This window comes from Artibeus jamaicensis, unplaced genomic scaffold (assembly GCF_021234435.1).
Source record: "Artibeus jamaicensis isolate MK-2021 breed Jamaican fruit bat unplaced genomic scaffold, CSHL_Jam_final contig_1015, whole genome shotgun sequence".
Taxonomy (NCBI): domain Eukaryota; kingdom Metazoa; phylum Chordata; class Mammalia; order Chiroptera; family Phyllostomidae; genus Artibeus; species Artibeus jamaicensis.
Genome location: NW_026521194.1, coordinates 18,831,609 through 18,859,418, shown reverse-complemented (window position 1 = coordinate 18,859,418; position 27,810 = coordinate 18,831,609). Strand labels below are relative to the sequence as shown.

At 39.7% G+C, this 27,810-nt stretch overlaps 1 protein-coding gene across 3 annotated transcripts in view; it reads left to right on the top strand.

The window, feature by feature from the left end:
- PARD3B (par-3 family cell polarity regulator beta) overlaps positions 1-27,810 on the top strand; it is a 977,832-nt gene that overhangs the window by 513,572 nt on the left and 436,450 nt on the right. For all 3 annotated transcript variants that reach the window (XM_037166016.2, XM_037166014.2, XM_037166017.2), the window contains exons 6-10: positions 3,539-3,625; positions 9,185-9,310; positions 11,492-11,850; positions 14,354-14,493; positions 15,607-15,735. In XM_037166016.2, the coding sequence (XP_037021911.2) occupies positions 3,539-3,625; positions 9,185-9,310; positions 11,492-11,850; positions 14,354-14,493; positions 15,607-15,735 (841 nt within the window). The remainder of the gene's footprint in view (positions 1-3,538; positions 3,626-9,184; positions 9,311-11,491; positions 11,851-14,353; positions 14,494-15,606; positions 15,736-27,810) is intronic.

Here is a 27,810-nt window from a genome sequence, read left to right as displayed (position 1 = left end):
AACTAAACAAGTTAAGTAACTGCAATGTTAAAAACGTTGTCCCTTTGCCTTGTGGGAAGAAATTAGACATACAGACATCTGCGGCTCTTGTACAATATTCTCTCCCTCAAGCTTCACATCACTCTAACCAAATGCAACCCCTCCCATCTAGATTTTCCAGAACAGCCATTCAGAAGAGGCTCATTTTTAACCACTGGCTCTGCACCATCACCCATCATTTTGTTCTAAACTCTTAGATTAGGACAGGTAGCAGCTGGTTCCAGTGATTATGGAATCAGTTTTGTCATTTGGATCTTGGAAGGTTTAGCTTCCTTAATGCTATTGGACTTAATGATTTCTGACTATCTGCTTTTGTTTTAGTAGGTCATAGAAAGTTGTGTAAAGTTAGATATTTTGATTATAGTGAAATCTTCCAACTTTTAAAAAAAATTTTAAATTTATTTTTAGGGAGAGCAGAAGGGAGGGAGAGAAACATCAGTGGGTGGTTGCCTCTCACCCGTCCCCTTCTGGGGACCTGACCTGCAACCCAGGCATGTGCTCTGACTGGGAATTGATCCCATGACCTTTTGGTACACAGGCCGACACTCAATCCACTGAGCCACACCAGGCAGAGCTCAACTTTTCTTTATATAACTGAAGTATTTTCCTTTACCCTACAGTTCATTTTTTTATCTGTTTTTCAGCAGTCGTGGCCAATCCTGTTCTATTTCTGCTGCTAGAATATGCTTTTCATTTCATTTTTTAGTCTCAGCTTTCTCCTGCATATATAAATAAATGTGTATATCTCCTACTCACTGGTCCCTGAACTCTGTTCTGTAATTTACCTAAACAAATAGCATTAATAGCTTATTTTCACTCTTTGAGATATTGCATTTAGCCCTATTTACTGTGCTTGGCTTTCATGAACGATGTATATAGAGAGATTTCTACTGTACTCTATTAAGTATATATAACACTGAGTGGGATTTTTTCCCTTTTAAAATAAGTAAAATGTTATGGACTGGATTCTGAGTCATCCTCTTTTAAAATGCTCTTCTTTTTGTCTTGAAACAAATAACAGATAACAAGTTATAAAAAGCATGGTGAAACATGGTCTGTATAACACTTACAATATTTGTCTATATTAGGTCTTATATGATTTTCCCATTATATATGTATGAGGAAATTGGACTGATAAATGTCTAAATTCACACAGCTATGACATGGCAGCATGTGTGTTATATGTCTATATTAAATGGATCTGATTGTCTGTAAGCACCTGCATATTACAATCAATGAAATTAAAAGTCTTATTTATTTTTTTCTGGTATGACAATATTCTTATGATAGTAATTTAATGGCTGTCAAATATTCTCCAAGCCAAAAATTGTGTCGTCATGTGTAAAGATAGCATAAAAGGTTATTCTGAAATACCGAGAAAGGAAATCTTACCAAGTTGAAATGAACCTTAAAAGTGCATCCCCCCAAATTTTTAGTATTTGAAAAAAGATTGATTACTTTAACAGATTGTGAGATTTACTTTATTGTGTGAACGTAAAAATACAGGATTGATAATGACTAAAGAGTAGATGTCAGTATGATACATAGAAGTCAAGTTCACACAAGGGGTTTTAAGTGGGGTAGAGAAATATTTGCAAAATAGAAAAAATGAGAATACATAAAGCCATTCTAAACCTTCTTAAACTGAAATCTTGAAGTCTATTCTAGACTAAACGCATTCCACATACCTTTATAGGAGACACATGAGTCTGTCTATCAGCATGTGGGTACTTAATACATTTATTAGGAAAGATAAGAGTTATGCTCTAAGTACAAAACTATAAAAATACATCATGAAGGCAAAGACAATAAAGTTTCAATGGTTAAATAGGATTTTAGTCTCTGTGGTTAGAAGTCTTTAAACATAGTACAGAAACCTTAGAATGTGAATGTTTTGGGTTTAGTTTTCCTCAGATGCCTTCAAATGCACTATATATCTGTTATTATATTAAAAAACGATTGCCTTGTGGTCCATTAAAAGCTATATAGCATTCTATTCTCACTAAAGAATTTATATTCATGACTTCTAATGCATACCTTAATATAGTACTTTATATACATGCATTCATATAATGTCTATATTCTCATACAGAAAGTACAGAGAAGAATCTATTTTATCCCATGAGATTATCACTCCAAAATTTGTCTTGTTTCTAACTTTTAGTCTAGGCATCTGATATAAACCTGCCTGACTGAACAAGTTTTAAATCTATCAGCAATATCTGAGCACAACTCATCTGAAATTTATTATCAGATTTTAAATTCCATCATATCCTGCAAGTGTCGGAAACTGACATGCTTTTCTTCTTGCAATTCTTAATGATAATAGGTTCGCCACGAAAACACATTAAAAATAAGCCTAATCCACGGATGAGAATATATTTATTGTATTTATTTTAGATTGCTGATAATTTAGAGAATACTGCATGCAGAGAGAGTTCATCAGGCATTTTGCTTTCTTAATGCTGTTCTCAGCTTTCCAGCAAGGAGCCAAATTTCACTATTTTCAGTTTGGAGCAGAAAAGCATTTGTGGCAGCTGTAGCTTTTAATTTGACATCTAGTTTTCAGGTCATTTTCATGTAAATAGGAAACAATGGAGACCTGCTTACAATTTCTGTAACTGGGATGTATGCTTCAACTTTATCATTTTTCCTCTGGCAATTTTATTTTCTCTCCCTGAAATTAAAGGAGCCAATAATTGTTCATGGTTATTCTTTTTCATGTTTATAAAAACGTGTTAGTTCCACTTTTTTATTACTCAAAAGCTCCCAATTTCTTGTACAGTTCAGCCATACACACTATTCATTAATGTTTCTAGCTCATCCTTTTCCTAATCTGGAATAGGTTAGGTGGGTCAGGCTTTCTATTTCTTTCTGTAATACGTTTTCTTCAAGCTTTGCAACTTCTTTTTCTACCACTAAAAAAATATAGGAGGTGAAAATTTGGAATTGTTCCGCCGAGTACAACTGATGCTTTATTGAAAGGCAACTTTAAATTTTGACTTATAATACTCTGAACATGTGCATTATATACTACCAATGTGGCTTCACAGTTCTAAATTATAATTTTGTGCTTTTTCTAATAAATACATATTTTATTTCATTTTCCCTTCGTTTTAGGGAGGAATCATACTTTATGATTAAGCATAGATGTGCTTAGTTCTATGAATTTTCTCATCTGTACAGTAATTTTCAAGTGTGTCTCAATGGGGAGAAATTTTATTTTGTGTACATCCTTTTAAATATGTTGATTTATGTAGATTAAGTAGGAAGTTATTTTTGTAGGGAGTCATTTCCATTTGTTCCTCTTCTAGGGGGAAAAATGAGAAATCAGATAGTCTTTGAAACATTTTATTTTTCAAATCTTATAAATCATGTACCCCTTTGATTTCATCTCTGCTGTTAAATTTATAGTAGTTGATATAATTAAAAAATTTTTTTGATGCGTCTCATCTGTTCTTTTAGCAGAGACTCATCTTTGCTCTTTTTTCTGCCCCAGTGATATGACAAGAACAGTGGAGATTTCCGGGGAAGGAGGCCCCCTGGGGATACATGTAGTGCCCTTCTTTTCTTCTCTGAGTGGAAGGTAAGATGCTATTCTTGTATCAAAAGCTCATGCTAATGAAAAATTTGGCGCTCATTTTCCCAAATGTTTTTCAGAAGAGGTTTAAGTGTGTATCTTTGTTATTCAGATGGACATCTCAAGATAATACTTCCGTTGGCCACTTATGTGTGAAAAAGAAAATCAAATCATTTACTTCGAAGATGCAGTAGAATAGGGAAAAATAAATCTCAGTTGCTGCATTTACAATTAATTATGAAGTACTTTCTTAAAGTATTCTTATCAGTAGTATGTCATAAACAAAATACTTGGAAAAGGTTTTAACATATTGTTAGATTTATATTGCCACTGAATTGTTCAATATTGTAAAATACACTTCAGTAAGTGATACAGTAATTCCGAACTGATATTTTCTGACATTCCTCTGGTATATAGTCTTTAGAATAATAAATAGTATAACATTATAACATTATAAGGAGCTATATCAGAAGCTATATAGGTTTTGATCATTTTAGCCATAGCAGTCAAATGCCATCAGGCTATTTACTTTTTTAAAAACAAAACATAATCAATTAAAAATAATTTGCCACATCCTTTAAAATGTTTGTATTGCTAAGTTCACGCTGGCATGTGGTAATTTAGACTGTGTCAGCATTTCTTGAAACTAATGTTTACATAACTGGATACCAATGGAAATGAAGGGTGTACCTGAGAGAAAACACTCCTACTAATACTGCTCTAACGAACATCTAAAACTAGTATTGGGTATTATGTCACTTTTCGACAAGACGACTGACTGCCTTAGCACTAAACTGATATTCACAGGGGCTATCAGAAACTTAAAAGAAAATCATGTATCATAGGACATGATTTTAATGAATTTACTAAATTTGTTGACTTAAATTAAATGCATCACTGAAAAGGCAGAACACCTTATTTCAGCTAGGAAACCAAAGACCAGAAAAATCCGTTGGTTTTCTCAAGGTCACACAAAATCCAGATCTCCTGACTTGCTCTCACTCCATGGCCCTATCTAAAATAGAAGTTTTCCCAAAGGTTATATAGTATGAATTTACTGGTTCTGAATATTTACTCAATTCAGTCTGCCATATAGTGGGAAGAGCAGATTTAGTCATGATATTTTGGTTGGCATTATTTTGAGTAGGTAGCCATCTGCTACCTGTAATTGCAAAGTCATCACCTTCTTTTTTTTTTTTTTTTGCAAATAACATCTGATGCCAAGCTGTTGCTGGAATGAATGTTCCCTAAAAAGAAATGAACTGGAAAACTAGTGGCTTTTATTGTTTCATTTCCTGTATGTGTTAATAAGCGTGTTTATAAATGTTACGGGTGATGGCACAGGACAAGCCGAGGTTGTTTCTGATAGACAGGGAGAGTATTTACCCAGTTGTCAGGAGAAAGTCTAATGGCTTTTGGCAGAAGTGCAGTGAGAGGGCTTTGTGAAATACCAGAGCGGTTAGATTACCAGGCCCATTCGCTTAATGAAGCTGGAATGGAGCACAGGATCATCCCGATTTCCAAACCATGAAGAAATGCACAACAGGACAGTCACACACTTTATTTTCAATAGTTTGGAAACCAAGTTGAGCCTTTTGACCAGAAATCACCTTCTCTCCTTTCAAATGAAGAAAACGCACTAGATTTTATTGATTTCCTCCCTTCTCCTTCCGAGTTCCGATCTCTAGCAGAAGCCTCGTGGAACAGTTGAAAGAGTGTTGGGCTTGGACGCAGAACAGTTGGATTTGAATCTCAATGCTCTCTTTTTTAGAACTTTGAGCGAGTCCCCTAAATTTGCCTCTTGTGAATACCTATTTCACATTAAGGTTGTGAGAATTCAATGACATTAACAATGTGAAAGCTCCTTGTAAAACACACATCATACGAATGTGTAAATTACCAGGATTATTATTATTATTTTGGCTAAAACAGAAAAGCTTAGTTCAACAACAAACTTGTAAGTTCTTGGGCAACTGTTCAGCAACTTGGTGAAATACTTGTGTAAAAAAATTTTTTTTGCTATCCACCAGTATTATAGAAAGGAAATTTAATTTAAAAACATAAAAATAATATGGAAGTGGAGACATGAGCCAATAAAAGTTAAGAAGTAATGAGTCCAGGCTGAAACAGCACACTTAACTCAACCCATGTGTCTAGATGCAGCCACATAGAGAGTGTGTCAAACAAGTGTCTAACTTCATAACGCCATATGGCCTCACTGCGTGAGCAGGGGTGGTGGTGAGCTAAGGTCACAGTGGTAGACTTAGTCCTTCATTTCCTTCCATTTATTGGTTTGTGTCATTAGTTTAAATTAGAATTACATTTAATTATTTACTAGGACTACTGTAATTGGCTTTGCCTCCAATATATTCTTTTAAATACTGCCACACCTGTTGTTGAATTAGAAACCTAATCTAAGTTAGGACACCCTGACTACATTACAGTGGCTGTTGTGTTAGGTAAAGCCTCAGTGGATTCATTAAATATCACAGCACAGGGTGCTAAATGCCACCTGTATGGAGGGCCATTGGCTTGTGCAGTAAAACCAAAACAAATACACAAAGAAAACTGACTTCTGGCAGGTGAAAAGCAACTTCATTTTAGTTAAAAAACCAATCAATATGGTTTTGTTTTACGATTAAAACCATGGAATCTAATTGTTTTTCAGTCAATAAAAACAAACACCTCAATTTCAGAGTAAGAACAGCTATATATTGTATGACAGAGAAGGAAGGGATGGGGAAAGAGCAACACAGAGTGAGAAGAGCAGATGTTGAGATAAACATGCTAAGCGAGCACGGTGGCCCCAGCCATGCGATGCTGTGGGAAGAATGTCAGGGGCCTGGGAGAGGTGGGTTGGGGCCTAAACAATTACCCGAAGGCCAAGAAGCAATTGTTACCCTTCTTATTCTGCAGGGCAGTGGAATTCAGCCCCCTTTATTTCTACAGATTAATGCAAATTAACTGATTTATCTTGGCTTGTAACTCCTCACAGCATTAGTCTTTAAATCCTGAGAGTCTTGGTCTCGAATGAGACAGCTACTGCAGCCCACCAGTTTGGGGCAAAGCGGGTAATCAGTGAGTCTTTTTGGAGCCTTCTCACACTGGTCTGGGTGAAATCAAACCAGTGGGAATCCGTTCCTCCCATGGAGGAGCGAAGGCAGGAGTGGTGCGCCAGGGATCAACTAATAAATTCAGTCAGCTTTACGTTTTACCAAAATTACCTCTGACACATAGCTTTTTAGAGTTGGGCTTATTCTGTCAATAAATTTTTCATGGAAAGTTAGGTTATTTAGATCAGGGGGTTCACATGGCATACTCCAGCTGTAATATGCCAGCTAAATTGCAACCCAGTGGCCTGAAAGAATTAATTCATCTCCCAAAATGTGAAATTAAATCCTAGGGAGTAACATTACATGACTGATGATGTACTGAATTAAATTAAAGGAAGACTTGAACGCTTGTTAAAAGAATATCGCTTACATAAACTAGTTTATAACCACATGTGAGTCCCCTAATGGATCATGTTATTGAGTCCACCATAACAAAAATCCAAAACGTGAACTATTACAGAGTTGTTTAATTTAGAAAAGAAACACTACTTTGTTCTATTTTTTTTTTACTTTTTTATTTTTGCATGTCAAATAGTTCAACTTTTAATATTATGTTAGGAGATTAAGGTAGGATTAGTATCTTAAGAATGCTAACTTGAGTCTCAAATCCATCATCAAATACCAGCTCTGGCCCCTTTGCTGTTCCATACAGAATAAGATTAATTCACTAACCTACTAGAACTAGGACATGAAGCGGGAGCCTCACCACGCTCTGGGCCTGTGACCCTGAGCCTTCCCTGCAATGGGCGATATGACTCTTTGCCGTTCTCTCTTCTGCACTCACACACTGTACTCATTTAACATTTTGGAAGTAGAGCTCCAAATATCACCGCATGTGCCTCTCCTTTTGCCATCTTGAGATGACTTGAGCTCATTAAGCAAACTGAGGCCCCAGAGGCAGAAGCTCCACTTTGTGGCTGTTTCAAGTAGTAAGGTTGGTTTTCTCCTTCACTCTTATTAGCGATGGTCGTTTTTCTGTGGCTGACACTTATTCACGTATTAAACGTGCTCATGTGTTATTTAGATTTGAGATGTAGTGTGAAGGGACTATGTAGAAGCACATGAGGCCCCTATATGAAGGAGAATGATGAGGAAAAACAAGAGATCATGCCACAAGGAGATGGCAGTTTCCCCGCACCCAGCAAATCACTCCTGGAGAAGGTATCTTTCTCTCACCCTGAGACACAGCTGGGACCTGACACACCACACAGGGAAGGGAAATGCCTCGAATGAGAAAAAGCTAAAATATACACAAGTTTAATGCACTTTAGTATTTGATTTAGATGTTACTGATATGTAACAGATTTACACACACACACACACACATATATATATACATGTAAAAATTTAATTCCTTGTTTTTATTGCTGAAGTTTTCTTTCTCCTTTCCTTTTTTTCCAATTCCCTCCCCTCCTGACTTTAAGCCACAACCACAAAGCACCAGGATTCTCCAGGCATCCTCTGTGACTCTGGCCCCTTCCTGGTTGGAATTTCAGACACCTTCCTAAAGCCCTGCCTTCATCACGTCACTGCCGTGCTCAGAAGCAGTGGCTGGTGGGCATATCACTCCAGTGTTATCAGATGAAGCCCACCAGCCAGTGTTCAAGGCCCCTCTGTGGGGCACTGGCCTCTCCACTTGTTAGCTCCACACTGCCACTCACAGAAGCCCCACTTACACCAGCACACGGGGTCAGTCCTGCCTCCGTGTACATTGTCTCTCCCCCTGCTGTCCAAGTCCCACTCATTCTCCAGATGCAGTTCATGTCCCACTTTCTTCCCATATCCTTCTGTGAAGAGTCTTATGGACGTGCCCAGAGTCTGAATTTCTACTTTCCTCTAAACCTGTCTGACCAGTCGCCCCAGTCCCACCGCCTTGTCTCACACCCCTCCGTCCTGGACACACAGAAGACACTCACACATACTGGGTTCTGGGGCACTGACAAAGGGGACCACCCTTCCTTCTAAAGTGAGCCATAAGATCTCTACTTAAATGTTTACTTCTAAAATGCAAATTACCAGAACAGGTAGTAAGACTGCCAAAAAAGTTACAGTGAATAATCTTCTCCTGTTAACTAGTATCGCGTTGCTCCCCGGGCACTAAGTCGGTTTCCGGGCTCAGCCCTTCTCCACACCAGGAGTCTTGTGTCCTCAAGAGCACCGAGCTGCATGAGCCTTTCCCAAGTTTACTATAAACATTAGAGATGGGATCGTAGATTAGTGTACTCTAGGTAGATGTGTATGTATATTTTTCTCGAAGGGATTTTTTCTTTGAGTTGAGGGTTTTTTTGTCTTTCTTTTAACTAAGGGTTTAAAAAACAAAGAGTTGCCTGAACATAAAGTATAATTTCTTTCATAAACAGAAACCAATAGTTATTTCTGAATAGTTGCAAGCGGCAGCCTATTTAGCATATTATTATTCAGTAGTTCCGTCTCCACCCAAATTTCACATTAGGATTCTAGGACTCTTCATCCGCGGCATCGAGGAGAACAGCAGGTCTTCGCGGGACGGACTGTTCCATGAAAACGAATGCATTGTGAAAATCAACAGCGTGGACCTCGCAGACAAAACCTTTGTGCAGTGAGTATTTTTTCCATTGTTTTGTTTACTTATTGTTCCCTAGAATGTTTATAATCATTACTGAGCTCACTATGATCAAAATTCTAAGTAGAATTTCTGTCAGTTCCCTTTGAAGGGCCCCAGACACCCACCTTATGTTTCAATGGCGTCTTACGTTTTAGCACGCTCAAAGGGGGCCTGCATGTGTCCCTGGTAAGCTGTCCCTGGGATGGTAAACCGCAGGCCGGAGCAAGCCTTCCTGCCTGGCTGTCTTTCTGAGGCATCGATAGATGGGTTTGTTTTCCTTGGGATATGGGTCAGTTAGACTGGTATTTAATGGCTCTTTTCACAGACTGTTAGTTCAGCTTATTAATTAACTAACTTGGTGTCAGCAGTCTTCCTCCAACCAAATACCTGTGAGAGATGTCTGTGAAGACTGAACTGGGTAATGGAAACAAAGAGAAAAAATTAAAATATTCTCCCTGAAGAAATCATTTCTCTATGTGTGAAAATGTTACGGGAATAGGTTTGTGGACCTATGAATTACAGCAGTCTGCATATATTTTTAAAATATATGTCGGCATTGCAGGGGGATTCTAAAGCAAGAAAATAAATGTGAAAGTTCCTAGTAATAATCACCAATCTCTTGTTTCTGACCAAAACAACTCATAGTGCATCTTCCTGGTAGCCACTAGTTGTCAATGTATGGGGGGGGGTCAGTGGTTGAGGTTGAGGGGCAGCGGGCACTGGCTGCTTAAGTGTGGAAGAAAATGAAGGCTTCATCGTCTATTTCTGAAAATAATGAGTAATAGATAAAATTATAGTCATTATTAATAATGGCATTGTTTTATGTACCACTGTGCTTTTCACAAGTACTTGATAGGTGTGTAAGGCAGACACTAGATCCCCATTTTGGAGAGGTGGAAGTCGGGCCCATAAAAGTGCAGGATGGAGTTAGTAGAGAACAGAAACTGGCTCCCGGACGAGGAACTGACCAGGGGAGATGGGCTGCCGTGTGGAGTCTTCTCCCGCCTCCACTGACCATGTGGGCAATCAGGCTCCGGTGAGGTACAGGGGGCTCGCACGGCAGTTCGGAATTATGATTATTATTCGGGGTGGCTGCTAGTAACAGAGACCTGAAATAAAAGTAGCTCAGACAAGATTAAAATGTCTTTAAGGACAAAGGGTTTGCAGGTGGCAGTCCAGCGTTGCTGTGGCAGCCCCCCCATCAGCGGCGGGCCAGGCATCTTCCGTCTTTCAGCTTTTCCATGCCTCCCAGGGGGCCGCCCTGTTTCAGGTGTGTCATGGTCACAGGGTGGCTGCTGGGATTCCGGCCATCGCTTCTGAGTTTCGAGAAACAGGAAAGAGAAACTGAAGAACAAAAATGTTTCTGCCTCCCAGATAACCCAGCTTTTCTCCGCCCTTTCATGAGCATCTCATTGGCAAGAAAGGCTGGGGGAGGGAGTTATTTTACCTCAGCATGAGGCATAAGGAAGAAGGAGAGAAAAAGTAATAGGAAATTTAAGGAAAGACACAAAGTGCTAAGACAAAAAAAATAAAGAATACAGGCAGTCTATAATAGAGTAACTGGAATAACCGGCAGGGCGCATGTGGGATTAACAACTCGCCGTGACAGTCGGCAGAGCTGACACACCTGCCAAATGCCTCCACAGGGAAATGTTGTGTCAAAATTGAACTTTGAAAGCACAGCTGATGTTAGAGAAGACCTGTACTTTGTAATGAAGTCCTAAAAGGAAATTAATTGATAATTTGAACAATATGAAAGATGATGTTTTTCCATCTAAAATTAAAGGTTCCTATTAAATGTACTTCAGTAATCGCTTCTAGATAAATTCAGAAATAACTTAAAAGCTGTGGTTTGTTGGACAAATGACTTAATCTCTCTAAGCCTCCATTTTTTTTTCCATTTTGCAAAATGAGAGCTAATTTTACTAATCTAACAAGGTTGATAAGAAGATGGAGAGACTAATGCATGTGGAGCCTAGTGCAGGGCACCTCGTGGGCAGGCAAGAGCGGCAACTGTTTCTCAGTGGGCGAAGCCCAGCGGGCAGCCGTCGTGGGGGTCTCTCCTGTGTGCATGCTGCTGTGCTGCTCCCGCCGCCGTGACGCCGGGCGCTTTAGGCGGAGGCTTGCCAGTGCGCGGTGTCCTTACCCGTTTTCTCGCTCCCCTTCTCGTTCAAGGGCTCAAGATGTCTTCCGCCAGGCGATGAAGGCGCCCTGTGTGCTGCTCCACGTGCTTCCCCCTCAAAACCGTGAACAGTATGAAAAGTCCGTCATCGGACCTCTGCACATTTTTGGCAACAATGATGGTGTTTTGAGGACAAAGCCACCACCTTCAGTGCATGGAAAATCAGGAATAAAGACAGTAAATCTCACGGGAGCAAGCAGTCCTGAAGAAGATGCGTCCCCTTCCCTGGGCCAAAGCAAGAGCCCCCGCGTACCAAGAATAGGTAGAAAGCCTTCCTCTCCCTCACTGTCCCCTCTCATGGGGTTTGGCAGCAAGAAAAATGCAAAGAAAATTAAGATTGACCTTAAGAAAGGTAATTATTAAATTACGCTTAATAGCATTCTATTATTGTAACATATTAAATTGGTTAAGAGAAATGCATTAAGGCTAATTTTGTTAATTCTCCCCTCCTTTAATTGTATCAAAGAATAGATTTAAGTGTATACTTCGGAAACAAATTTCTTGAAATCGTAGTACTTTCTTAGTAATCTTTTCTTCTGGAGAGTGTAGATGATTTGAAACAAGAAAATAATCAAGGTGAGTTGGGGAATGGAAAGAATCATTGCAAACTTGATAGAAACAGCAATCCTGTGTCACAATTTAATACTAAAGAGACACTCAAATTCAGGTGTCCGTTTTGAGCAAGATTAGTGATTTTTGAAATATCCATGGCCAAGTTCAAAAACCATACTGTTTCTGCTTGTCAAAGATAGTTTTGGACCAGCAAAAAAATTCACTCTTTAGAAAGCAAATACGTAATAATTAGTAATTTCACTAATTCAACACTGCAAACAATTTTTAAAACATAATTAATTTCAAAGGCATGTATAACATTTTCTTCCTCTTTTTCAATCTTTCTCTCCATTTAAATGCAGATCAGTGGGAGCACATCATGTGTGCACATGCATATTTATGCAGCATTATCACGCACATGCAAGCATCCGTGCGTTTCTGTGTCTTTATTTTGTCATTTCCCCTCCCCCATGGCCACCTTCTGTGATCCTATGTGATTTTTCAAGACTCAATTCAAATGAAACTGAGATCTCGTAGATTCCTGACTCTTTTCTTCATTAATAGATAATTTAATGATCATAAAGTAGATTTATAATACTTATTAACATGTATTAAAAGCAAATAGCATGCACCTTTACTAGAGATTATTCTGAAATTTCCTCTGGTAAAAATTTCATCCCCCTATAAAAATTCTACACTGGGAAGAAAATGCATTGACGGGAGGCATAAATATTCCAGTGCGCTTAGCAGTTAGGCTTTTTATATAAATGCATAATTTGTGTTTTTCATAAAGATGATCCAACTGTGTGTTGATATAGAGTTGAGTGCTTTGAGGATAGGGGACTCAAAAGCAGAATGTGACCTTAAAAGTCCATCAGAAAGCCTTGAATGCAAAAATAAAGAATATGATTGGGTGGGGGGAGTGGTGGGGGAAAATGGAAACAACTATAAAAAAGTTCAAAAAATCAAGAATATGACATCATAGCTTCACTTTGGGAAGATTAATCTGACAGCAAAAAAGACACAGCAAAGAAACCAAACAGTGAAAGATCAGTAAAGGCTGCATTGCATGTGTGTGTGTGTGTGTGTGTGTGTGTGTGTATACATATACATATATATGTATATATATACACACACACACTACATGCCATATATATAAATATATATAAATGTATATATATCCATATATATGTGTGTGTGCCTTAGGAGCTGCCTGGATATAGGAGGGAATAGAGAGAGGAATTACTGTTATTGCTGAGGGCTTCAGCCAGAGTAACTTGCATGATGGGGATGCCATCGCTAGAAATCAGAATTTTATGTACATGACTATATTTGAAAGGGTGAAGATCTGGATCAGAAGGGGTTCATAGTGAAGTTTGAATCACTGGTGAAAGACTTGCCCGGCGATGACTAGAACGCTGACACCAGAGAGATTAGGGCCAAACAACAACATTTAGGTGACATTTATAGGGACATGGTGGTTTGAGCCAGAAGCTGGGCAAAGCAGAGAGTCCAGAGGAAAAATTCTTCCACAGAAGATCCTTTTGGGACAACTGTGTTACCGTGGGAGATCACTGGGTAAGAGAGATAATGACAGATATGCCATAATCAGAGAGATGGGGAAATAATTTGAAAAGAAATATATGGACATTGAGTGGGGAGTTAAGAGAATGGTGAAAAGTGTCAAAACTAGAAAAGGGGGAAAAGTCAAGAATAGAATGAATTACTGGGTATACTTATGGGTGGGTCACAGGTGATGGAAGACCCAAGACACAGTAAGACTGAAGTAAGGATTCTTTAGGGCAGAGAAATCTGAGCATAACCGGACAGAGACAGCTTGGAGGTGCAAGAGAACAGGACAGGAGCAACCAGAGTGAGTGAAGGGACAGTGAAGGGGTGCAGCATGCTAGGAAGAGACACAAGGAGAGGGGGAGCCACAGGTTTGCTAGCTGATTGAGAGCCCAGAAAAACTCAGGTCAGATGGTCTCTTTCTTCTTATAGTTTACTGAGAAATCAGCCTCCCAAGTGTACGGATAACATGGCATTTCTTCTAGGACCTTAGTAACCAAAAGTGTTATGCATCTACATTCGGCCTCAATTCACTTTGATAGCATCACAGCCTGTCAGGAACCATAATCTGTATTTGAAACCAGAACAACTGAAGCATATTTAAAATATTTACTGGAATGTAAATATTTCACTTATTCTACATTAGTTTAAATTACGTAGCTTTTGCTGTAGGATTGAATTTAGTATTACTCCTGCTTAAGGTGACTGTGCATTTTCCTGGTCTTATACACTAGGCCCCGAAGGACTTGGGTTCACTGTGGTGACCAGAGACTCTTCCATACATGGTCCCGGTCCCATTTTTGTGAAAAACATTTTGCCCAAGGGAGCAGCAATAAAAGATGGCCGCCTGCAATCAGGGGACAGAATTCTGGAGGTAAGCAATTGGAATTAATATCATCAATAAAGTATTGCTTGGTTTTTAAATAAATGAGCACATCAACGTGCATATTAATATTTCTATTTTGAATATACTGTATTAAAAATTATCACTCAGAAACCAGAGAAGGACTTTAATTGTAAAACTGACTAATAAGCAGCCTAACTTTGTAACCCCCAATAAGGTCAGTGATATGAGGACAAACAGAACTGAAAACTTCCCTGTCTTCTTTTTCCTACTTCCACCTCTTAGGATTCTGGGTGAATTTGGATCAAATCTAAGAGTTCCTTTAATTAGGGGTAAGAATTTCAAAGTTACACCCAAGCCCTGGTAACAATTTCTTTAAACTTCTCAAGAATGGGGCAGCCTGTTTCCAGTTGATCTACGCCTATAGAGAAGTGTTTGGATTACCCAATGCAAGAGGCTTTTCCCCTCATTTATTTTGTTTGGTAGCATAATCTCCTTGGCTAGACGTATATTGTCAACAAGAAATCAGTCTTCATTGAAATGGGTTCCACCTAACTTTCTCATGACTTGGAAGCAACACTACATAGCTTTGTATGCAGTTGCAGGTCATAAAAGAAGCTGTGCTGAATGACTTGATGTAGCAGCAAATGAGAGTTCCCAATAATGTATAATAATAACCTGATGAGTATAATTTCCCAAACATAGAGAACACTGTACAATGATAATAGAAGGTTCCTGTTCCCAGAGGCACTAGCCATGTGACGCGAGTCCATTTCTGCTTCTCATATCAGGCAGAAAGTGGCCCCCGTTAAGCATCTGAAATGTGCTTCCTTATTACTCAAGGAATCACTCTCTGGTGTCTTTCACCTTGATTTTTCTCCTGGTAAGAAGAATGTGATGTCTTAGGAGAAACTGCTCATATTAATTACTGACTGCCCGAAACTGCCCAGCACCATAATTAATGATGGTTGGTGTATTATTGCTACTTTAAACATGGTTGGTTTGGGCCCATGTGTTCACTCTTCATTATTTCAGATCTTCATGGATCATGGGGAGCCCATTTGCTGTTTACTTTCCAAAACCAATTAGGGTAGAAGATGTCAAGTGTTGTAATCATGGTTGTTCATATGACGGTACCTATAGGTAAATGGCAGAGATGTCACCGGACGGACCCAGGAAGAGCTCGTGGCCATGCTGAGGAGCACCAAGCAGGGAGAGACAGCGTCACTGGTCATCGCCCGCCAAGAAGGAACTTTTCTGCCCCGAGAGCTGGTAATGTTTAGATAGAACTTAATACACTCAGCAAATTCCTGATAACTGAAAGATGAGTTCTCAGTCACAGGCTTCATTTTGTAATAATTCAATCGCACCAAGAGTATTTTGCTCCACTTGGGGTATTATAGTTTTAGGATGTTAATGCAGGTACAAATTCAAAGACCCTTTTAAGGAAATAACTTAACAATATTTAACTAAATAAAATGTAAATTGAGTATGTGTTGTGTTGTAGGCCCTATGCAAAACAATTAGCAAAAAATGTTCATGGCCCTACCTTACTACACTTTGCAGTCTAAATGGAATAAAGATATAGTCAAGTATTCCAAATGGTGATGAGGATGATGGAAGGGGACTACTCATGGCCAAAGTGACATAACAAGGCAATTTAACAACCTAGCCTTAAGGGCAATTTAACAACCTAACCTTAAGGGCTGGGCAGGTATCTTGTGAAAGAGTATTTCAAAAGGCTTGTTAAAAATATATACCCTTTGACCTAGTAACTACGCTTCTGGTAATCTGCCCCAAACTGATCAGCAAAGATGTGAAAAAAATTCATGCACATTGATTCTTTTTTCCTAAAGTCCTACTTATTGTAGTGCTATAGAGCCTTATGATATTAGTTGGCTAACTAACTGGCTAGCTCTTTAATGAAATGGAAGTACTTTAAATGGTCTCTGTGAGCAACTGATAATCACAGGAGAAAATGTTCATAGTATACTTATTGTTAAGTAAAAGAGTAGAGTATGAAAAGGTATATGAAATATGATCAAATTACTTTTAAACATCTTTTTAAAAAAAGAACTGAAAGGAGATGTACCTGAATGGTTGGGAAAATGAGAGAATTTCATTTTCTTCTTTTTTACAATGAATACATGTTATTTATTTTACTATTGAACTATTTAAGAAGGCTATAGAATTCCGAAGGACTTTTATGACTGATAAAGGGGAGTAAATGTGCTAAGAGGATTTTTATTACCCCTTGGTTTTTATTTTTATTTCTGATGAATGTGTAAAAGAAATGACAGGCACATATGGGTAGTATGATAGGTTCCCAGACTGAGCTCATCAGGACACAGGGTTGGTTGAGACAGCTGAGGGTTGTTAGCCTGAGAAAGAGCAAGTTTAGGACACACGGTAATGGTTATCAGATATGTAAAAAGTTACTTTAGAGATTCGAAAGCAGACTTACTCTGTTTCTTCAGATAGTTTCTATCCATTAATTTACTTGTGTATTAAGCTAATTTATTGACTATCTGCTGTGCATTAAGTTGGAGGTTCTGGAGATACAAAAATGAGACTCTTTCTGCCCTGTTTGAGCTTGTACCAAAGCCAATAGTTGAAGGTCCTAATGTTCCAAACACTTTCTAACTGTTGGAACTGTCCAAGAAAAAAATGGTTATTATTGAAACAGAACCTGCCTCATTATCTATCTAAGATGATCTAAGAAAAAATTCTCACATTGATAAGGTTATAAAACTACATACCCTTTGAGATAGCTACTCTGAGCCCAATATTCTGTTACATGTGTTTACATTCATGTTTGAATATAGAGTCTTGCTGAATCACCTGTCAAATATTAGTGCTCACTATTCCTGGCCAAAAGGCCCCTTTCCTCCGTGATTTTGTGGCTTGGAGTTTCCTTTCAATTACCTCTCTTTCCCATCATCTGATATGTTTTTTCCTTGCCCTGTTGTATGTGTTGAGATGATTCGCAGTAAAATGGGGAAAGGAAGAGGAAGGAGTGGTATAAACCATGAGACTGCCCTCCCCACCTCCTTTCCTCTGCTGCACTCCTCCTCATCCAGCCCCTTCGGAAGGCAGAATCTTGAATTTCTGTCTCATCTCCTCACTGAAGCACCTTACTTCTTCTAAAAAGAGATGCTGCAGAAACCGGAATCTGGATTTTTTCTCTATAATTCAGATAGAGTCTCCCGTCAATCTTTTATTTATCCGAACACCTTAGTCTTTCACTGCGAAAGTCAAAGTGAAAAGAAACAGTAAAAAAGAGAGCAGATGTGTATGTGGCCGGAGGTCCTTTCACTTCCTGTCCACTTCTTTGGTTACTAGAGATGGAAACTCTTAGAAAACCTCAGTGGGATTACACAGTACTTGTTTCAGGGATAGGAGAATAAGGAAAGAAGTTTTAACGGTGTACTCTGTTGAACTCTGGTCCTGGAAGGAGTAAAACCCTGCATAGAAAGAGAAACTTCCATTCTGCCCCTGAGCATGCCAAGGACTGAGCTGCGGTTGGAAACTCAAACCCTCACATGCTCCCCCGTTCCCCATCTCTCAGTTCCGTGTGCCCCTCTCACAGATGCCCCTCTAGCGGATGCATCTGCCAGAATTCCCAGCTCGGGGGCTCCCCCAAGTAAGGGGGAAAGGATGTTGATGTTACCCCAATTTGAAATTCTGAATACGTGTGTTTTCAATCAAAGGCAATTACATGTGGAATTTCACAAGTGGGATAATAGAATTTTCAGACTAAAGGGAGCGGGAAGAATCTGAGAGTACAACTCTGATTTGGATGTTGAGAAAACAGAGGTTCCTGTGGTGGAGTAACCTGTCCAGGGTCCCGCAAGGAGCAGGAACTAGGGGTCTGAGTTTCTTAACTCCTAGTATCATTTCTGGAGTTCGACTCCCTCTTCCCACCTTCTGTATTCACCACTCTGTGTGTGTTCTAGAGCAGATCACAGGGTCATTCTGAGGCTCAGTTGTAACAGTTCCTCATCTGTATCCTAGGATTACTGTGAGAACTAAAAGATAGAATACATGCAAATCTTTTAGCATAACTTGTGGCCAGTTGTAAGTTATCAATATATGTGAGCTATAATTATTTCTCTAGCACGTTACCACTTCTGTAGTACTATGAACAGAATACTATACTGTAGATTTATTATGGGGTAAATAAATTTATGCCATTTTGCCTTGGATTAACCACTATTTCAAACATTGATTGTTTTCTTTTTTATTATTTTAAAGTGCATTTTGGTATCCAAAATACTGGATTATAAACAATTTTTATGATCAACCAAGTCCCTAATTCAGAACAGCCTGTATATATTATTTCACTTTCATTTAATAGAATCTAGCAAAATTTGATTTCTGTCCCAGAAAGTGACATCATAGGCTGAGCCCATCAGAGAACATATTCAATTAATTGTGCAATGATGAGATTGAGTGCAAATAAATTATTTGTTCTCATTGTTTTTAGTTTTATGCAAAATTTGGAGAGCATATAATTAGTAGCCATTTCCTTAGAATTCCTGGCAAATCATCTCAACTCTTTAAAAAATATTTGCCTTCTAACTATCCAAGTGTGTGGAATATTCTTTGTAACCACAGGAAAGCAAGGGCCTTTGGGACATAAAGCCCCTAAGTAACATGGGCCCAGAATCTTTGTTTTAGAGAAATATGGGAGAGCATTCTTTTTCCAGCCCAAAGTCTCTGCCCTGTGAGCTACATGGCACAAACCACGCAGCAGGTTTAGAGAGAGGCCATGCTTGGCACACAGAGGAGTATTTCAGTGGAAATTACTTCATTACTTCATAGTGTGGCATGCACTGGACTATTCAAAAGAGCAAAATGAAGAACAGTGCGCTACGCGATACATCTTCGTAGTTTCCTTCAAAAAAAACCTGAAGATGGTACCACTTTGGCCTCAACCTCCCCTATAGTGATTGATGCGCCCACTTGACTTTCCCTTGAAAATCTGGCAGGACGAAGGAAGGACAGCACTTCCTGCTTTTGTCTTGTTCTATCTCCTTTGAAGAAAACAAACTGTGTTTATTGGGTTTTTTTGTCCTGAGAAACTGTCCTCTCCCTTTTGTTAAGCCTTGCTATTTCACGAGCTCCTTTAACAGCACAGCCCTGCCTGCTTTCCGACAGTTGAATCTTCCTTACTTCCTTGTTATCACTAGCTCATTGTGAAGTCACAACACTTACAGCCAGGGGAGCATGTGTCAGCAGCTATGCAGGAAGCCCCAATATAGAATGGCCTCTCAGATGTGACACTCTGTCATTCCGAAGGCCTTAGTGTCCATTTCCTGGTCATTTCTCCTGCCTGCCACATAAGAGAAGTGTGCTGAATTCCCATGTTCTCTGGGCCACGTCCTCCTTCCTGAGCAGTTGGTTAGTATCACAAATTTAGCAACACATTTAGCCACCCTCCTTTCTATTTGTGACAGGCTGGGTTGAAAATCAAATGAGAGGAATTTATGTATAATAACATTACAACTATTTAGCTCTTTCGAGTGTCTTTACCAAAAGAACTGTGCTTCAAAGGTAATCTTTCCAGAATCCCAGTCTGGAAGATCCTTTGATCTCCTCACCCGACCCCCCCCCCCCACTGGGTGAGAGTTTATTAAAGAAGTGTTCACATAAGGAACATTTTTGCAGAAGGAACTTTGAGATTAGTGTTGGTAACAGTATCGGAAGGTGAAACTGCTGTGTCTGCATCTGCACTTGAAATGAAAATTATGCTACTTAACCAGTGGTTTGTTTGGTCTGTTCTGTTAGAGACTGGTCTACAGGTTTTTTTTCCATCCTTGATACCTGAAAAAACATTTAACACAAAGGGTCCCATGAAGCTCTCTTTCTGTTTAGGAAAGATCCTGAAAAACTGAAGGTATTCTATTTATTTCATGCCTTTATTTTTTTAAGAGCTTCAAAGAGAGAGCAACACTGTGCTATTTGTCATGTGCGCGTGTGCGCATGTGTGTGTGTGTGTGTGTCCTTTCGTTTATTGTGGGGAACGGAAAATTCTGCCACTTCTTCATTAACCTCTTTAATGTTTCCTATTCTGACCTACTGCCTTATCTTTAAATTATCCTGAAAATCACAGCAATCCCTGGTGGGTAAAACCAGCTGAGAAAATTTCAAATGTATTTATAATTTCTACCTGCCAAGTTTGCCTGCTATTAAATGATGGCCCCTGCAAGTGGGATTAATTATATTTCAAAGAAGCGAGTTGCTCCTGCCTGGCATGATCGAGATCCAAAAGTTAGTCATGTTTGTCATGCTGGTTTGACCTTCACTTAGGAATATTGCCCTTGTGGAGGAAAAAAACCCGGATGCACACATGTGCAGAGACACCTTTAATGGTGCTGCACGTGGTGTATTTCAGCGCCACCAAATTGACTGGTCGCTGGGACTACCTCAGCCCATGGCATGTGGCTCCAACTCCTTCATGGCATGGTTTTCTCTGTCTTCCTAAGTGAAACATTCACATCTTCAAATGTCAAATTATTTAGCATCATAAATCACGCAACCATTTTTGTTTGAAGTTTTCGATGAACCTCATTTAACTGATATATTATTTTATTCCCTTTGGCTATTTGATTCAAATGATTCCATGCTTAATTAACCATGGTACTTAAGGATGAGTGAATATTATAGCAGTTATTGTGGATAAGTAGCAGAAATTGAGGAATAATTTCAGAATTATTTTTCTCCATAAACAGAAGTGCCCAAGTTATGTGTTGAAATTTAGATCATTGTGCGAAAAGTAGCATGCATTGCTCTATTTTCATGGACTCTCCAAGTAGCACAGTTCTGGTGGCGTAGGATGGAGTCCATGCTGAGATAGCGTCTCCATCTCGGCTTCTCCCAAGAACAATTTCCATTTGCTTCTCACTGGATTTCCATTCAGCCAATTTGTATTTAATCCTAGTCAGGGCTCTGCAGCATAAACTCTGGAGGTGAATAAGGTATGTTTCTGCCTATGGGAGCTTTTAGCCCATAAAGAAAAGAAAAATGATAAGTTGATGAAATTACAAAGTGTTACTTACGGTGATTCAAAGTTGGGCACCAAGAAAACCTTTAAAAACACAACGGACCTAGAGAAGGGTTTTGATGATTGGGTAGAATGTCAAAATGCAAAGCTGCAGGGCAGGGGGAGGAAGTAGTATCCTCAAATGCTCAGATACTGGAAGATATAAAATACATTAAGGAGATTGTGAATAGCTCAATTTGACATACTACTGAGCAAGGGGCTAACATGAGAAGCAGTGTTATTTGGAACAAATTGGAAGGAGTGAAAGGTTGTTAGAATACTTGCTGGGAGCTCATTGTAATTCACTATAATGTAGCAGTTGGGACCTTGAGATCTGGGATCAGTCAGAAGTAAGTTGAATCCTGGCTCTATCGCTCATTGGCTGAATGGCCTTAAATTACCACCCTGAGCCCCCATTTCTTATCCCTAACATGAGGATCAGATTATTGTCTACCTCTTTAAGAGACTGTTCACGTTAAATGAGATGCATGTACAGTACCTAGAATACAGAATGGGATTCAGCAAATGTTACTGTTATCATCATTGGTCACCTGAATGAGGGATATTAAGTGTACAGTTAGGGTTTCCCATCAATGATAATTGAGAGAGAGAGAGAGAGAGAGAGAGAGAAAGGGTGGGGGAGAGAAAGATTTGGGGAGAAAGAAATGACATTAGAAAACTTCTGTTTGTGCATATGATAGATATTGGGCTGATAGAGTAAGAAATATTGATAACTCTAAAGTGTTGAGTTTGGATGTCTAGGGATGGCATTAAAAGATGTGTAGTTCACATCTTTTGGAAGAGATGGAAGAGAAAACAGTTATCATGTCCTAAAATCGTATTCCTTCCATGAATCCCAAGCTGGTCCGTGGGCCTGTGACCATCAGTCCTTTTTTCTCCCCACTCTCTAGTCATTCCAGACTCTTTCCACCTGTCTAAAATGTTACCAGCAGACCTGACTGGTGTGACTTGGTTGGTTGGGCATCATCCGGCAAAGGCAAAGGTCACCAGTTCAATTCCCGGCCAGGGCACATTCCTGGGTTGCAGTTGCAGGTTTGGTTCCCCATCCGGATACAAACAAGAGGCAACTGATCAATGTTTCTCTCTCACATCATTTCTCTCTCTGTCTTTTCCCCTTCCTTCCCCTCTCTCTCTAAAAAAAAAAAAAAAAATGAAGTTGTTGTTTTTTTAAAAAGTAAAATGTTACCAGGGCCCTCTCCTTGCCCAAGATTTGTTATGAGCCTCCCCTCCGCCCCCGGATCTAGGAAACCCCCCTTTCCCTTTCACCTCCCAGCTCCTTCAGGTATCTACTTACAGGCCCCTTCCATGGGCAAAGCATCCTGGAACCCCCAGGTGTCCATCACGGAGCCCCGAGCTGTTTTCCATTCATATGCAGGCCTCCCCCTCCCATGCCCCCGAACCACAGGTTGTTAGAATCTCTCCATTAGACCTGAAGCCTGCAGAGAAAGAGGCAGCAAGAGCCCAGGCTTGGGAGTCTCGTGGCCTGAATGCGAATCCCTGCTTTCCTACCCTACTCAGCCTCTCGGTGCCTCAACTTCCTGATCTGTCAAGTAATAATAGCCACATATAACTGTGAGAATTACATAGATGCTCGCAAATGGAAAGTCTCAAATAATGTTCACTTCTGTTATTTCCTGTGCCTGGTACATACTATATGCTCCATAAATACTTGTTGACTGAATAAATTAAAGCTCTGCATTCTTAAAGCAGATGACATAGAAGGCTAAAAAATGTACTGCTGGAGGAGCTATTACCCCTCATCCATACCTAGTCTTTACCTAATGCATTATTCATTCTGCTACAATTATTTTAAACCAAATAAAAAATGTGCAGAGATTTCCTCAGATTTCAGGGCATTAGCAATCTTTAATTACAGCGACACAGGACAGAGAGGGTGGGGTTGGTTAGTATTGAATGTAAATGACAATTTAGGTACTTTAAATTATCATCAGGACATTTGCATACTCTAGTACAATTTTCTTGTGAAGAGATAGGAAAGTATTATTACCTTCTATTTAAAAATGTTGCAGGTATTTTTAAAGTATTAAAAGGGTCTTTAGCGGTTTCCCTGTTGGCTACCGTGACGTGTTACAATGGTGGCCCTCACTGTGTGGTTGCAGACCAGCAGTACAGTACCGCCTGGAAACTTGCGACAGGGCGAGTTCTCGGGCTCCCTCCAGACCACAGAAACTGAAAACTCTGGGGACGGCACTCAAAGAGATGTTTTAGCGAGTCTGCTGTGTAGTTCTGAGGTTCATTTAAGGTTGAGCACCGTAGGAATAGTGGTTTCATTACACACAGCACAAGGGCTATAGGGGGAACTTAGCCACTGTGATTGACTAGGTTCAATAATCAAATTTTCAGGTTTTTCTATTCTGCAAACAATTTCTTCCTCTGTGAAAAATATTCCATGGGAAATTTAAGCCCCGTGTCTCCTTGGCCATGTGCCTCTCATTTTGGCCAAGGGCCAGTGCTGAGCACAGTCCAGTTACTCAACTCAATTACACCTGACTCATTGAGGCAAACTCAATTGTACTTGACTTTTTCAGGCCCAACTCCACTGCACTTTAAAATTTTCACACTCAGTTTGGTTGTACTCAAAATTTGTTACATTCCCCCTTGTAATTTGTAGATTTAAGACCCTTAACAAAGGGAGGTATTTATAGGGAAGCTTAAAAGTCTGGGGTGCTGGCACTCGTGTGCAGGTACACCGATTCCCTTCCCCCTTCCCCTTCTCCTTCAACTCCAACAGGAGATGCCACAGGGCGGGAAGCGCTCCACCGGCCTCCTGCAGGGACCGCACTCTGCCATCCCCCCAAATGCTGTGCTTGAATGCATGGCAAAGATTTTAAAGCTCCTAAGAAAATAATCCTCATTTACTACCACAAAGCACCTATCCTTAGTTGTTCCCATTTATCTCATTTTTTGTTTGTTTGTTTGTTTGTTTGTTTATATAGTAAAAATGGGGCACAGAAGTATTTGTCCTTTTCAAAATTTACATTGCCTGTCACAATCAGAAATGTTCTGTAAGTGAGACTCGCACCCCCTGGAGATAAGCATCCTACCTCCGCTCACTTACGCAGTGTACTGAGATTCCGGGTCCTCAATCTCTGCCAGTTTTTTGAATGCGTTCAATAACCCACAAGGCTGAGGGATTAATAGTCATTTGCTACTCCCTGGGAAGTACTTATACCTGAAAGAATTCTACTGAACCCTTGTCAGCAGAATCTAGTCTTGGTAAAATAGATGATGATAAATGCTCTGGTTCAGCATTATTAAAACAGATGGAGGAAGTACTGGCTGTTTTGCCTGGTTGTATGGCTTCCAGGTGTCAGAATGAAAATACTTAATGGCCTTTATCACAAGACTGGTTTTGTTGGAGAGAGGAAGGTGGTGGAAGGAGGAGCGTGCTATGCTGAAAGGAAGCTCTTGTGACATTTCAGAGGACTGGGGCCTAATTACATTCTCTTGCAAAGTTAAGGATGAAGAGCCAGGAGATTCAGCCCTACTCTAATGGCACAAGGAATATGTCTTGTTAGTGGTTTCTGTGGCCATGATTAGGTTTCTGAAGGCTGAAAAAAACACCAAGAAATTTTTGAATATACGTGTTTAAACATCTTAGAAAAAAGTAATATCATGACCAACCACAAACTCTATCCTTCTTATTATCCAGTTAGCCAAATGTACCACTAATTCATGCCAGCTGTTGATACGGAGCAGCTGGATAAGAAGGTGGTTACAAAACTCGGGGGAAGACCTTGATTTGCTTAATTACCTCTATGCCTGTGATCTGTACATTTGTTAAGGTACATTTGGTGCAAGATAAGGAAATGCATTCATTTTGTAAAAGATATTTAAAGATTAAGGGGGGAAAAGTACTGCCTTAATTGATTGTGGTTGACTTTTCCAGCTGTTATCAAAGTAAATACCACACATGTGAAACTGCCACTACAGTCCGTTTGGTTTTGAAAGTATCCTTAGAGCTTTGAACATGTTTCATCTGCCTATTTCTCAGGAAAATGTGTGATCTTTATCATTAAAGAATATCAGCTTAAGATTGCTACTTTTTTTCCTGAGGGCTGATAAAACAGAGATAGACACTTAAATAACAATCTGTTGCCACTTACCTCCTCCCATGCTCCGTCCCCAAAGATTCTCCGAGCAATGACTTTTAAGTGTGTTCTCATTATTTTTAATGAGTGTGCAGAACATATGACGCATAATGCACCAATAAATAGGTGCCCTTTTACTGAACTTGTCAGATATAATAAAACATCCAAGGAGTTAAGATTTCTATTTCTCTAAGATATTATAATTATTTAAATTAAGATGCCGCAGTACAAATCACGTACTGTTCAATTTCTGCTGCTGCCTACATGCAGGCCCACCACAGTCCTAGTTCTCTTTTAAATGAAGAATGTTCCATCACAAACATTAAAAAGACAAAAGAACATTTAATATTGTTCCGTCTCTTTAAGTTTACCCTTCTTTAAATCTGCCCTGATGGCAGGATATTCAATTACAAACAAGTTCAATTATGTTTCCTGACCACTTATTGAGTTATATGAGGGACTTTTATCACTAGTCTTTCCGTAAATTAATTCTTTGCATTCCTTAGTAGCTTGGGATCTAAGGAAGCATCGTCTAACAGCTCTAAATGTTGTTTCAGTTTCAGTGTTCTTGTATTTCCTTGTTCCCTCCTTTTCCTTCCTTTTGTCCTTTTCTTTCTTGCTTCTGATCTACCATCCTTCCTTTCTGGAAGTAAACAACACTCAATATGGTACTTATCAATTGCAGAATGTATGTATTTATATGTTACACTAAGATGCCAGGTGGTAATGAAGAGGAAGGTAATAGTACATTATATTAAGTCACATTAAAATGCCACATGATATATGAAGATGGTAGTAGAATGGGGGGGGGGGGAATAATGTCCCCAAGTATAACAAAGCCTCTGCTAGTCACTGTTTCTGAAAGGCTGGGGAGAAAGTAGGTTGACAGTTGTGAGTACACTAACCACAGTTTATTCTGGTATTATTATTTATTAAATATTGTTATTTTTATATGGGTAACTGTAAACCTCCTTTTTTCCCACCGTGCACTGGAGCCCATGACTCTTGGTTTATGGAACTGTGGGCCTCAGTCGCTTATGGGCAGGGTACCACTTTCAGCCCGATGCTGGAGGTTCCTCCTCCCCCCTCCTGCCCAGAAACCACATATTTCATCTGTGGACCCTTGACTTGCCACCTAAGGGGAAAAACACACAGAAACAAACGAGCAAAGAACCCAAACATGAAAAAACGCACAAACATCTAACTACAACATCATACCCAAGACTTACTTGCCCTCCATCTCCTAGAGACCGAATGGAAACGACGCTCAGTGAGGCTGATGTTCAGAACTGTCCCCTTGGGGGACAATCCATCCCTCTGTTTCTGGGTCCGCATGGATAATAATGGGGCCTGATGGCTCAACAAATATTTATTGAATGCCTACTACTTCCAGTATAGCTGATCAAAGGCTTATTGAACATTTATTCGTGCTGGATGCTGTGCCATGCACTAGGTATTTTAAGGTGGGCTAAATCAGGAATTTGTAGACATTGCTAAGTGCCATCAGAGAAACAGGGCGAGAATAAAATGCCGTGGCGCCTGTCTTCTGTGGGGAAAGCTGAGAGGAGGGCCGTGGTTGCTCAAATTTAAGGAAGAAGCCGAGAGGTTAACAGTGAACTAGAAGTTTGCTATGCAAAAGAAGCAATCGATAGGGCCTTAAAATCACGGAAAATTTCATTTATGAGATGGGACTCTGGGCTGTCAGAGAAGCAAAGAGAAAACACTTCTAACGATATGGAGAAGCACGAAGCAAGATGGGAAGGAAAACTGAGGAAAAGGGAGCGTAGAGGGAAGGAACGATTTAGTTATAGTACTATGATGTTGTGGGTAACCTACGCTATCACTGAGCAAAATTTGAAAGTACATAACAGGGCCATGTCTAGGGGTAGAAATGCCATTAAATGTGAATTTAAGATCTGTCTGAGGCCCTCTTCTACCAGGTCTGTGTTTGGGCCGATTCCCGCCGCTCCCTCCCTCACATGACTGTCAGGGGGGCCAGCTCTTGGGTGGGGCACGTCGGTTCTCCATCACGTAATTTCCTGTCTTCCAGAGTCTGGCTCCCTTACATGACAAGTCAGGACAGCAAAAGCTTAAGATGCAAGGACTCTTAAGGCCTAGACTTGCAAGTTATATACAGTGTCACTTCTGCCTCATTCTCATTTTTTAAAA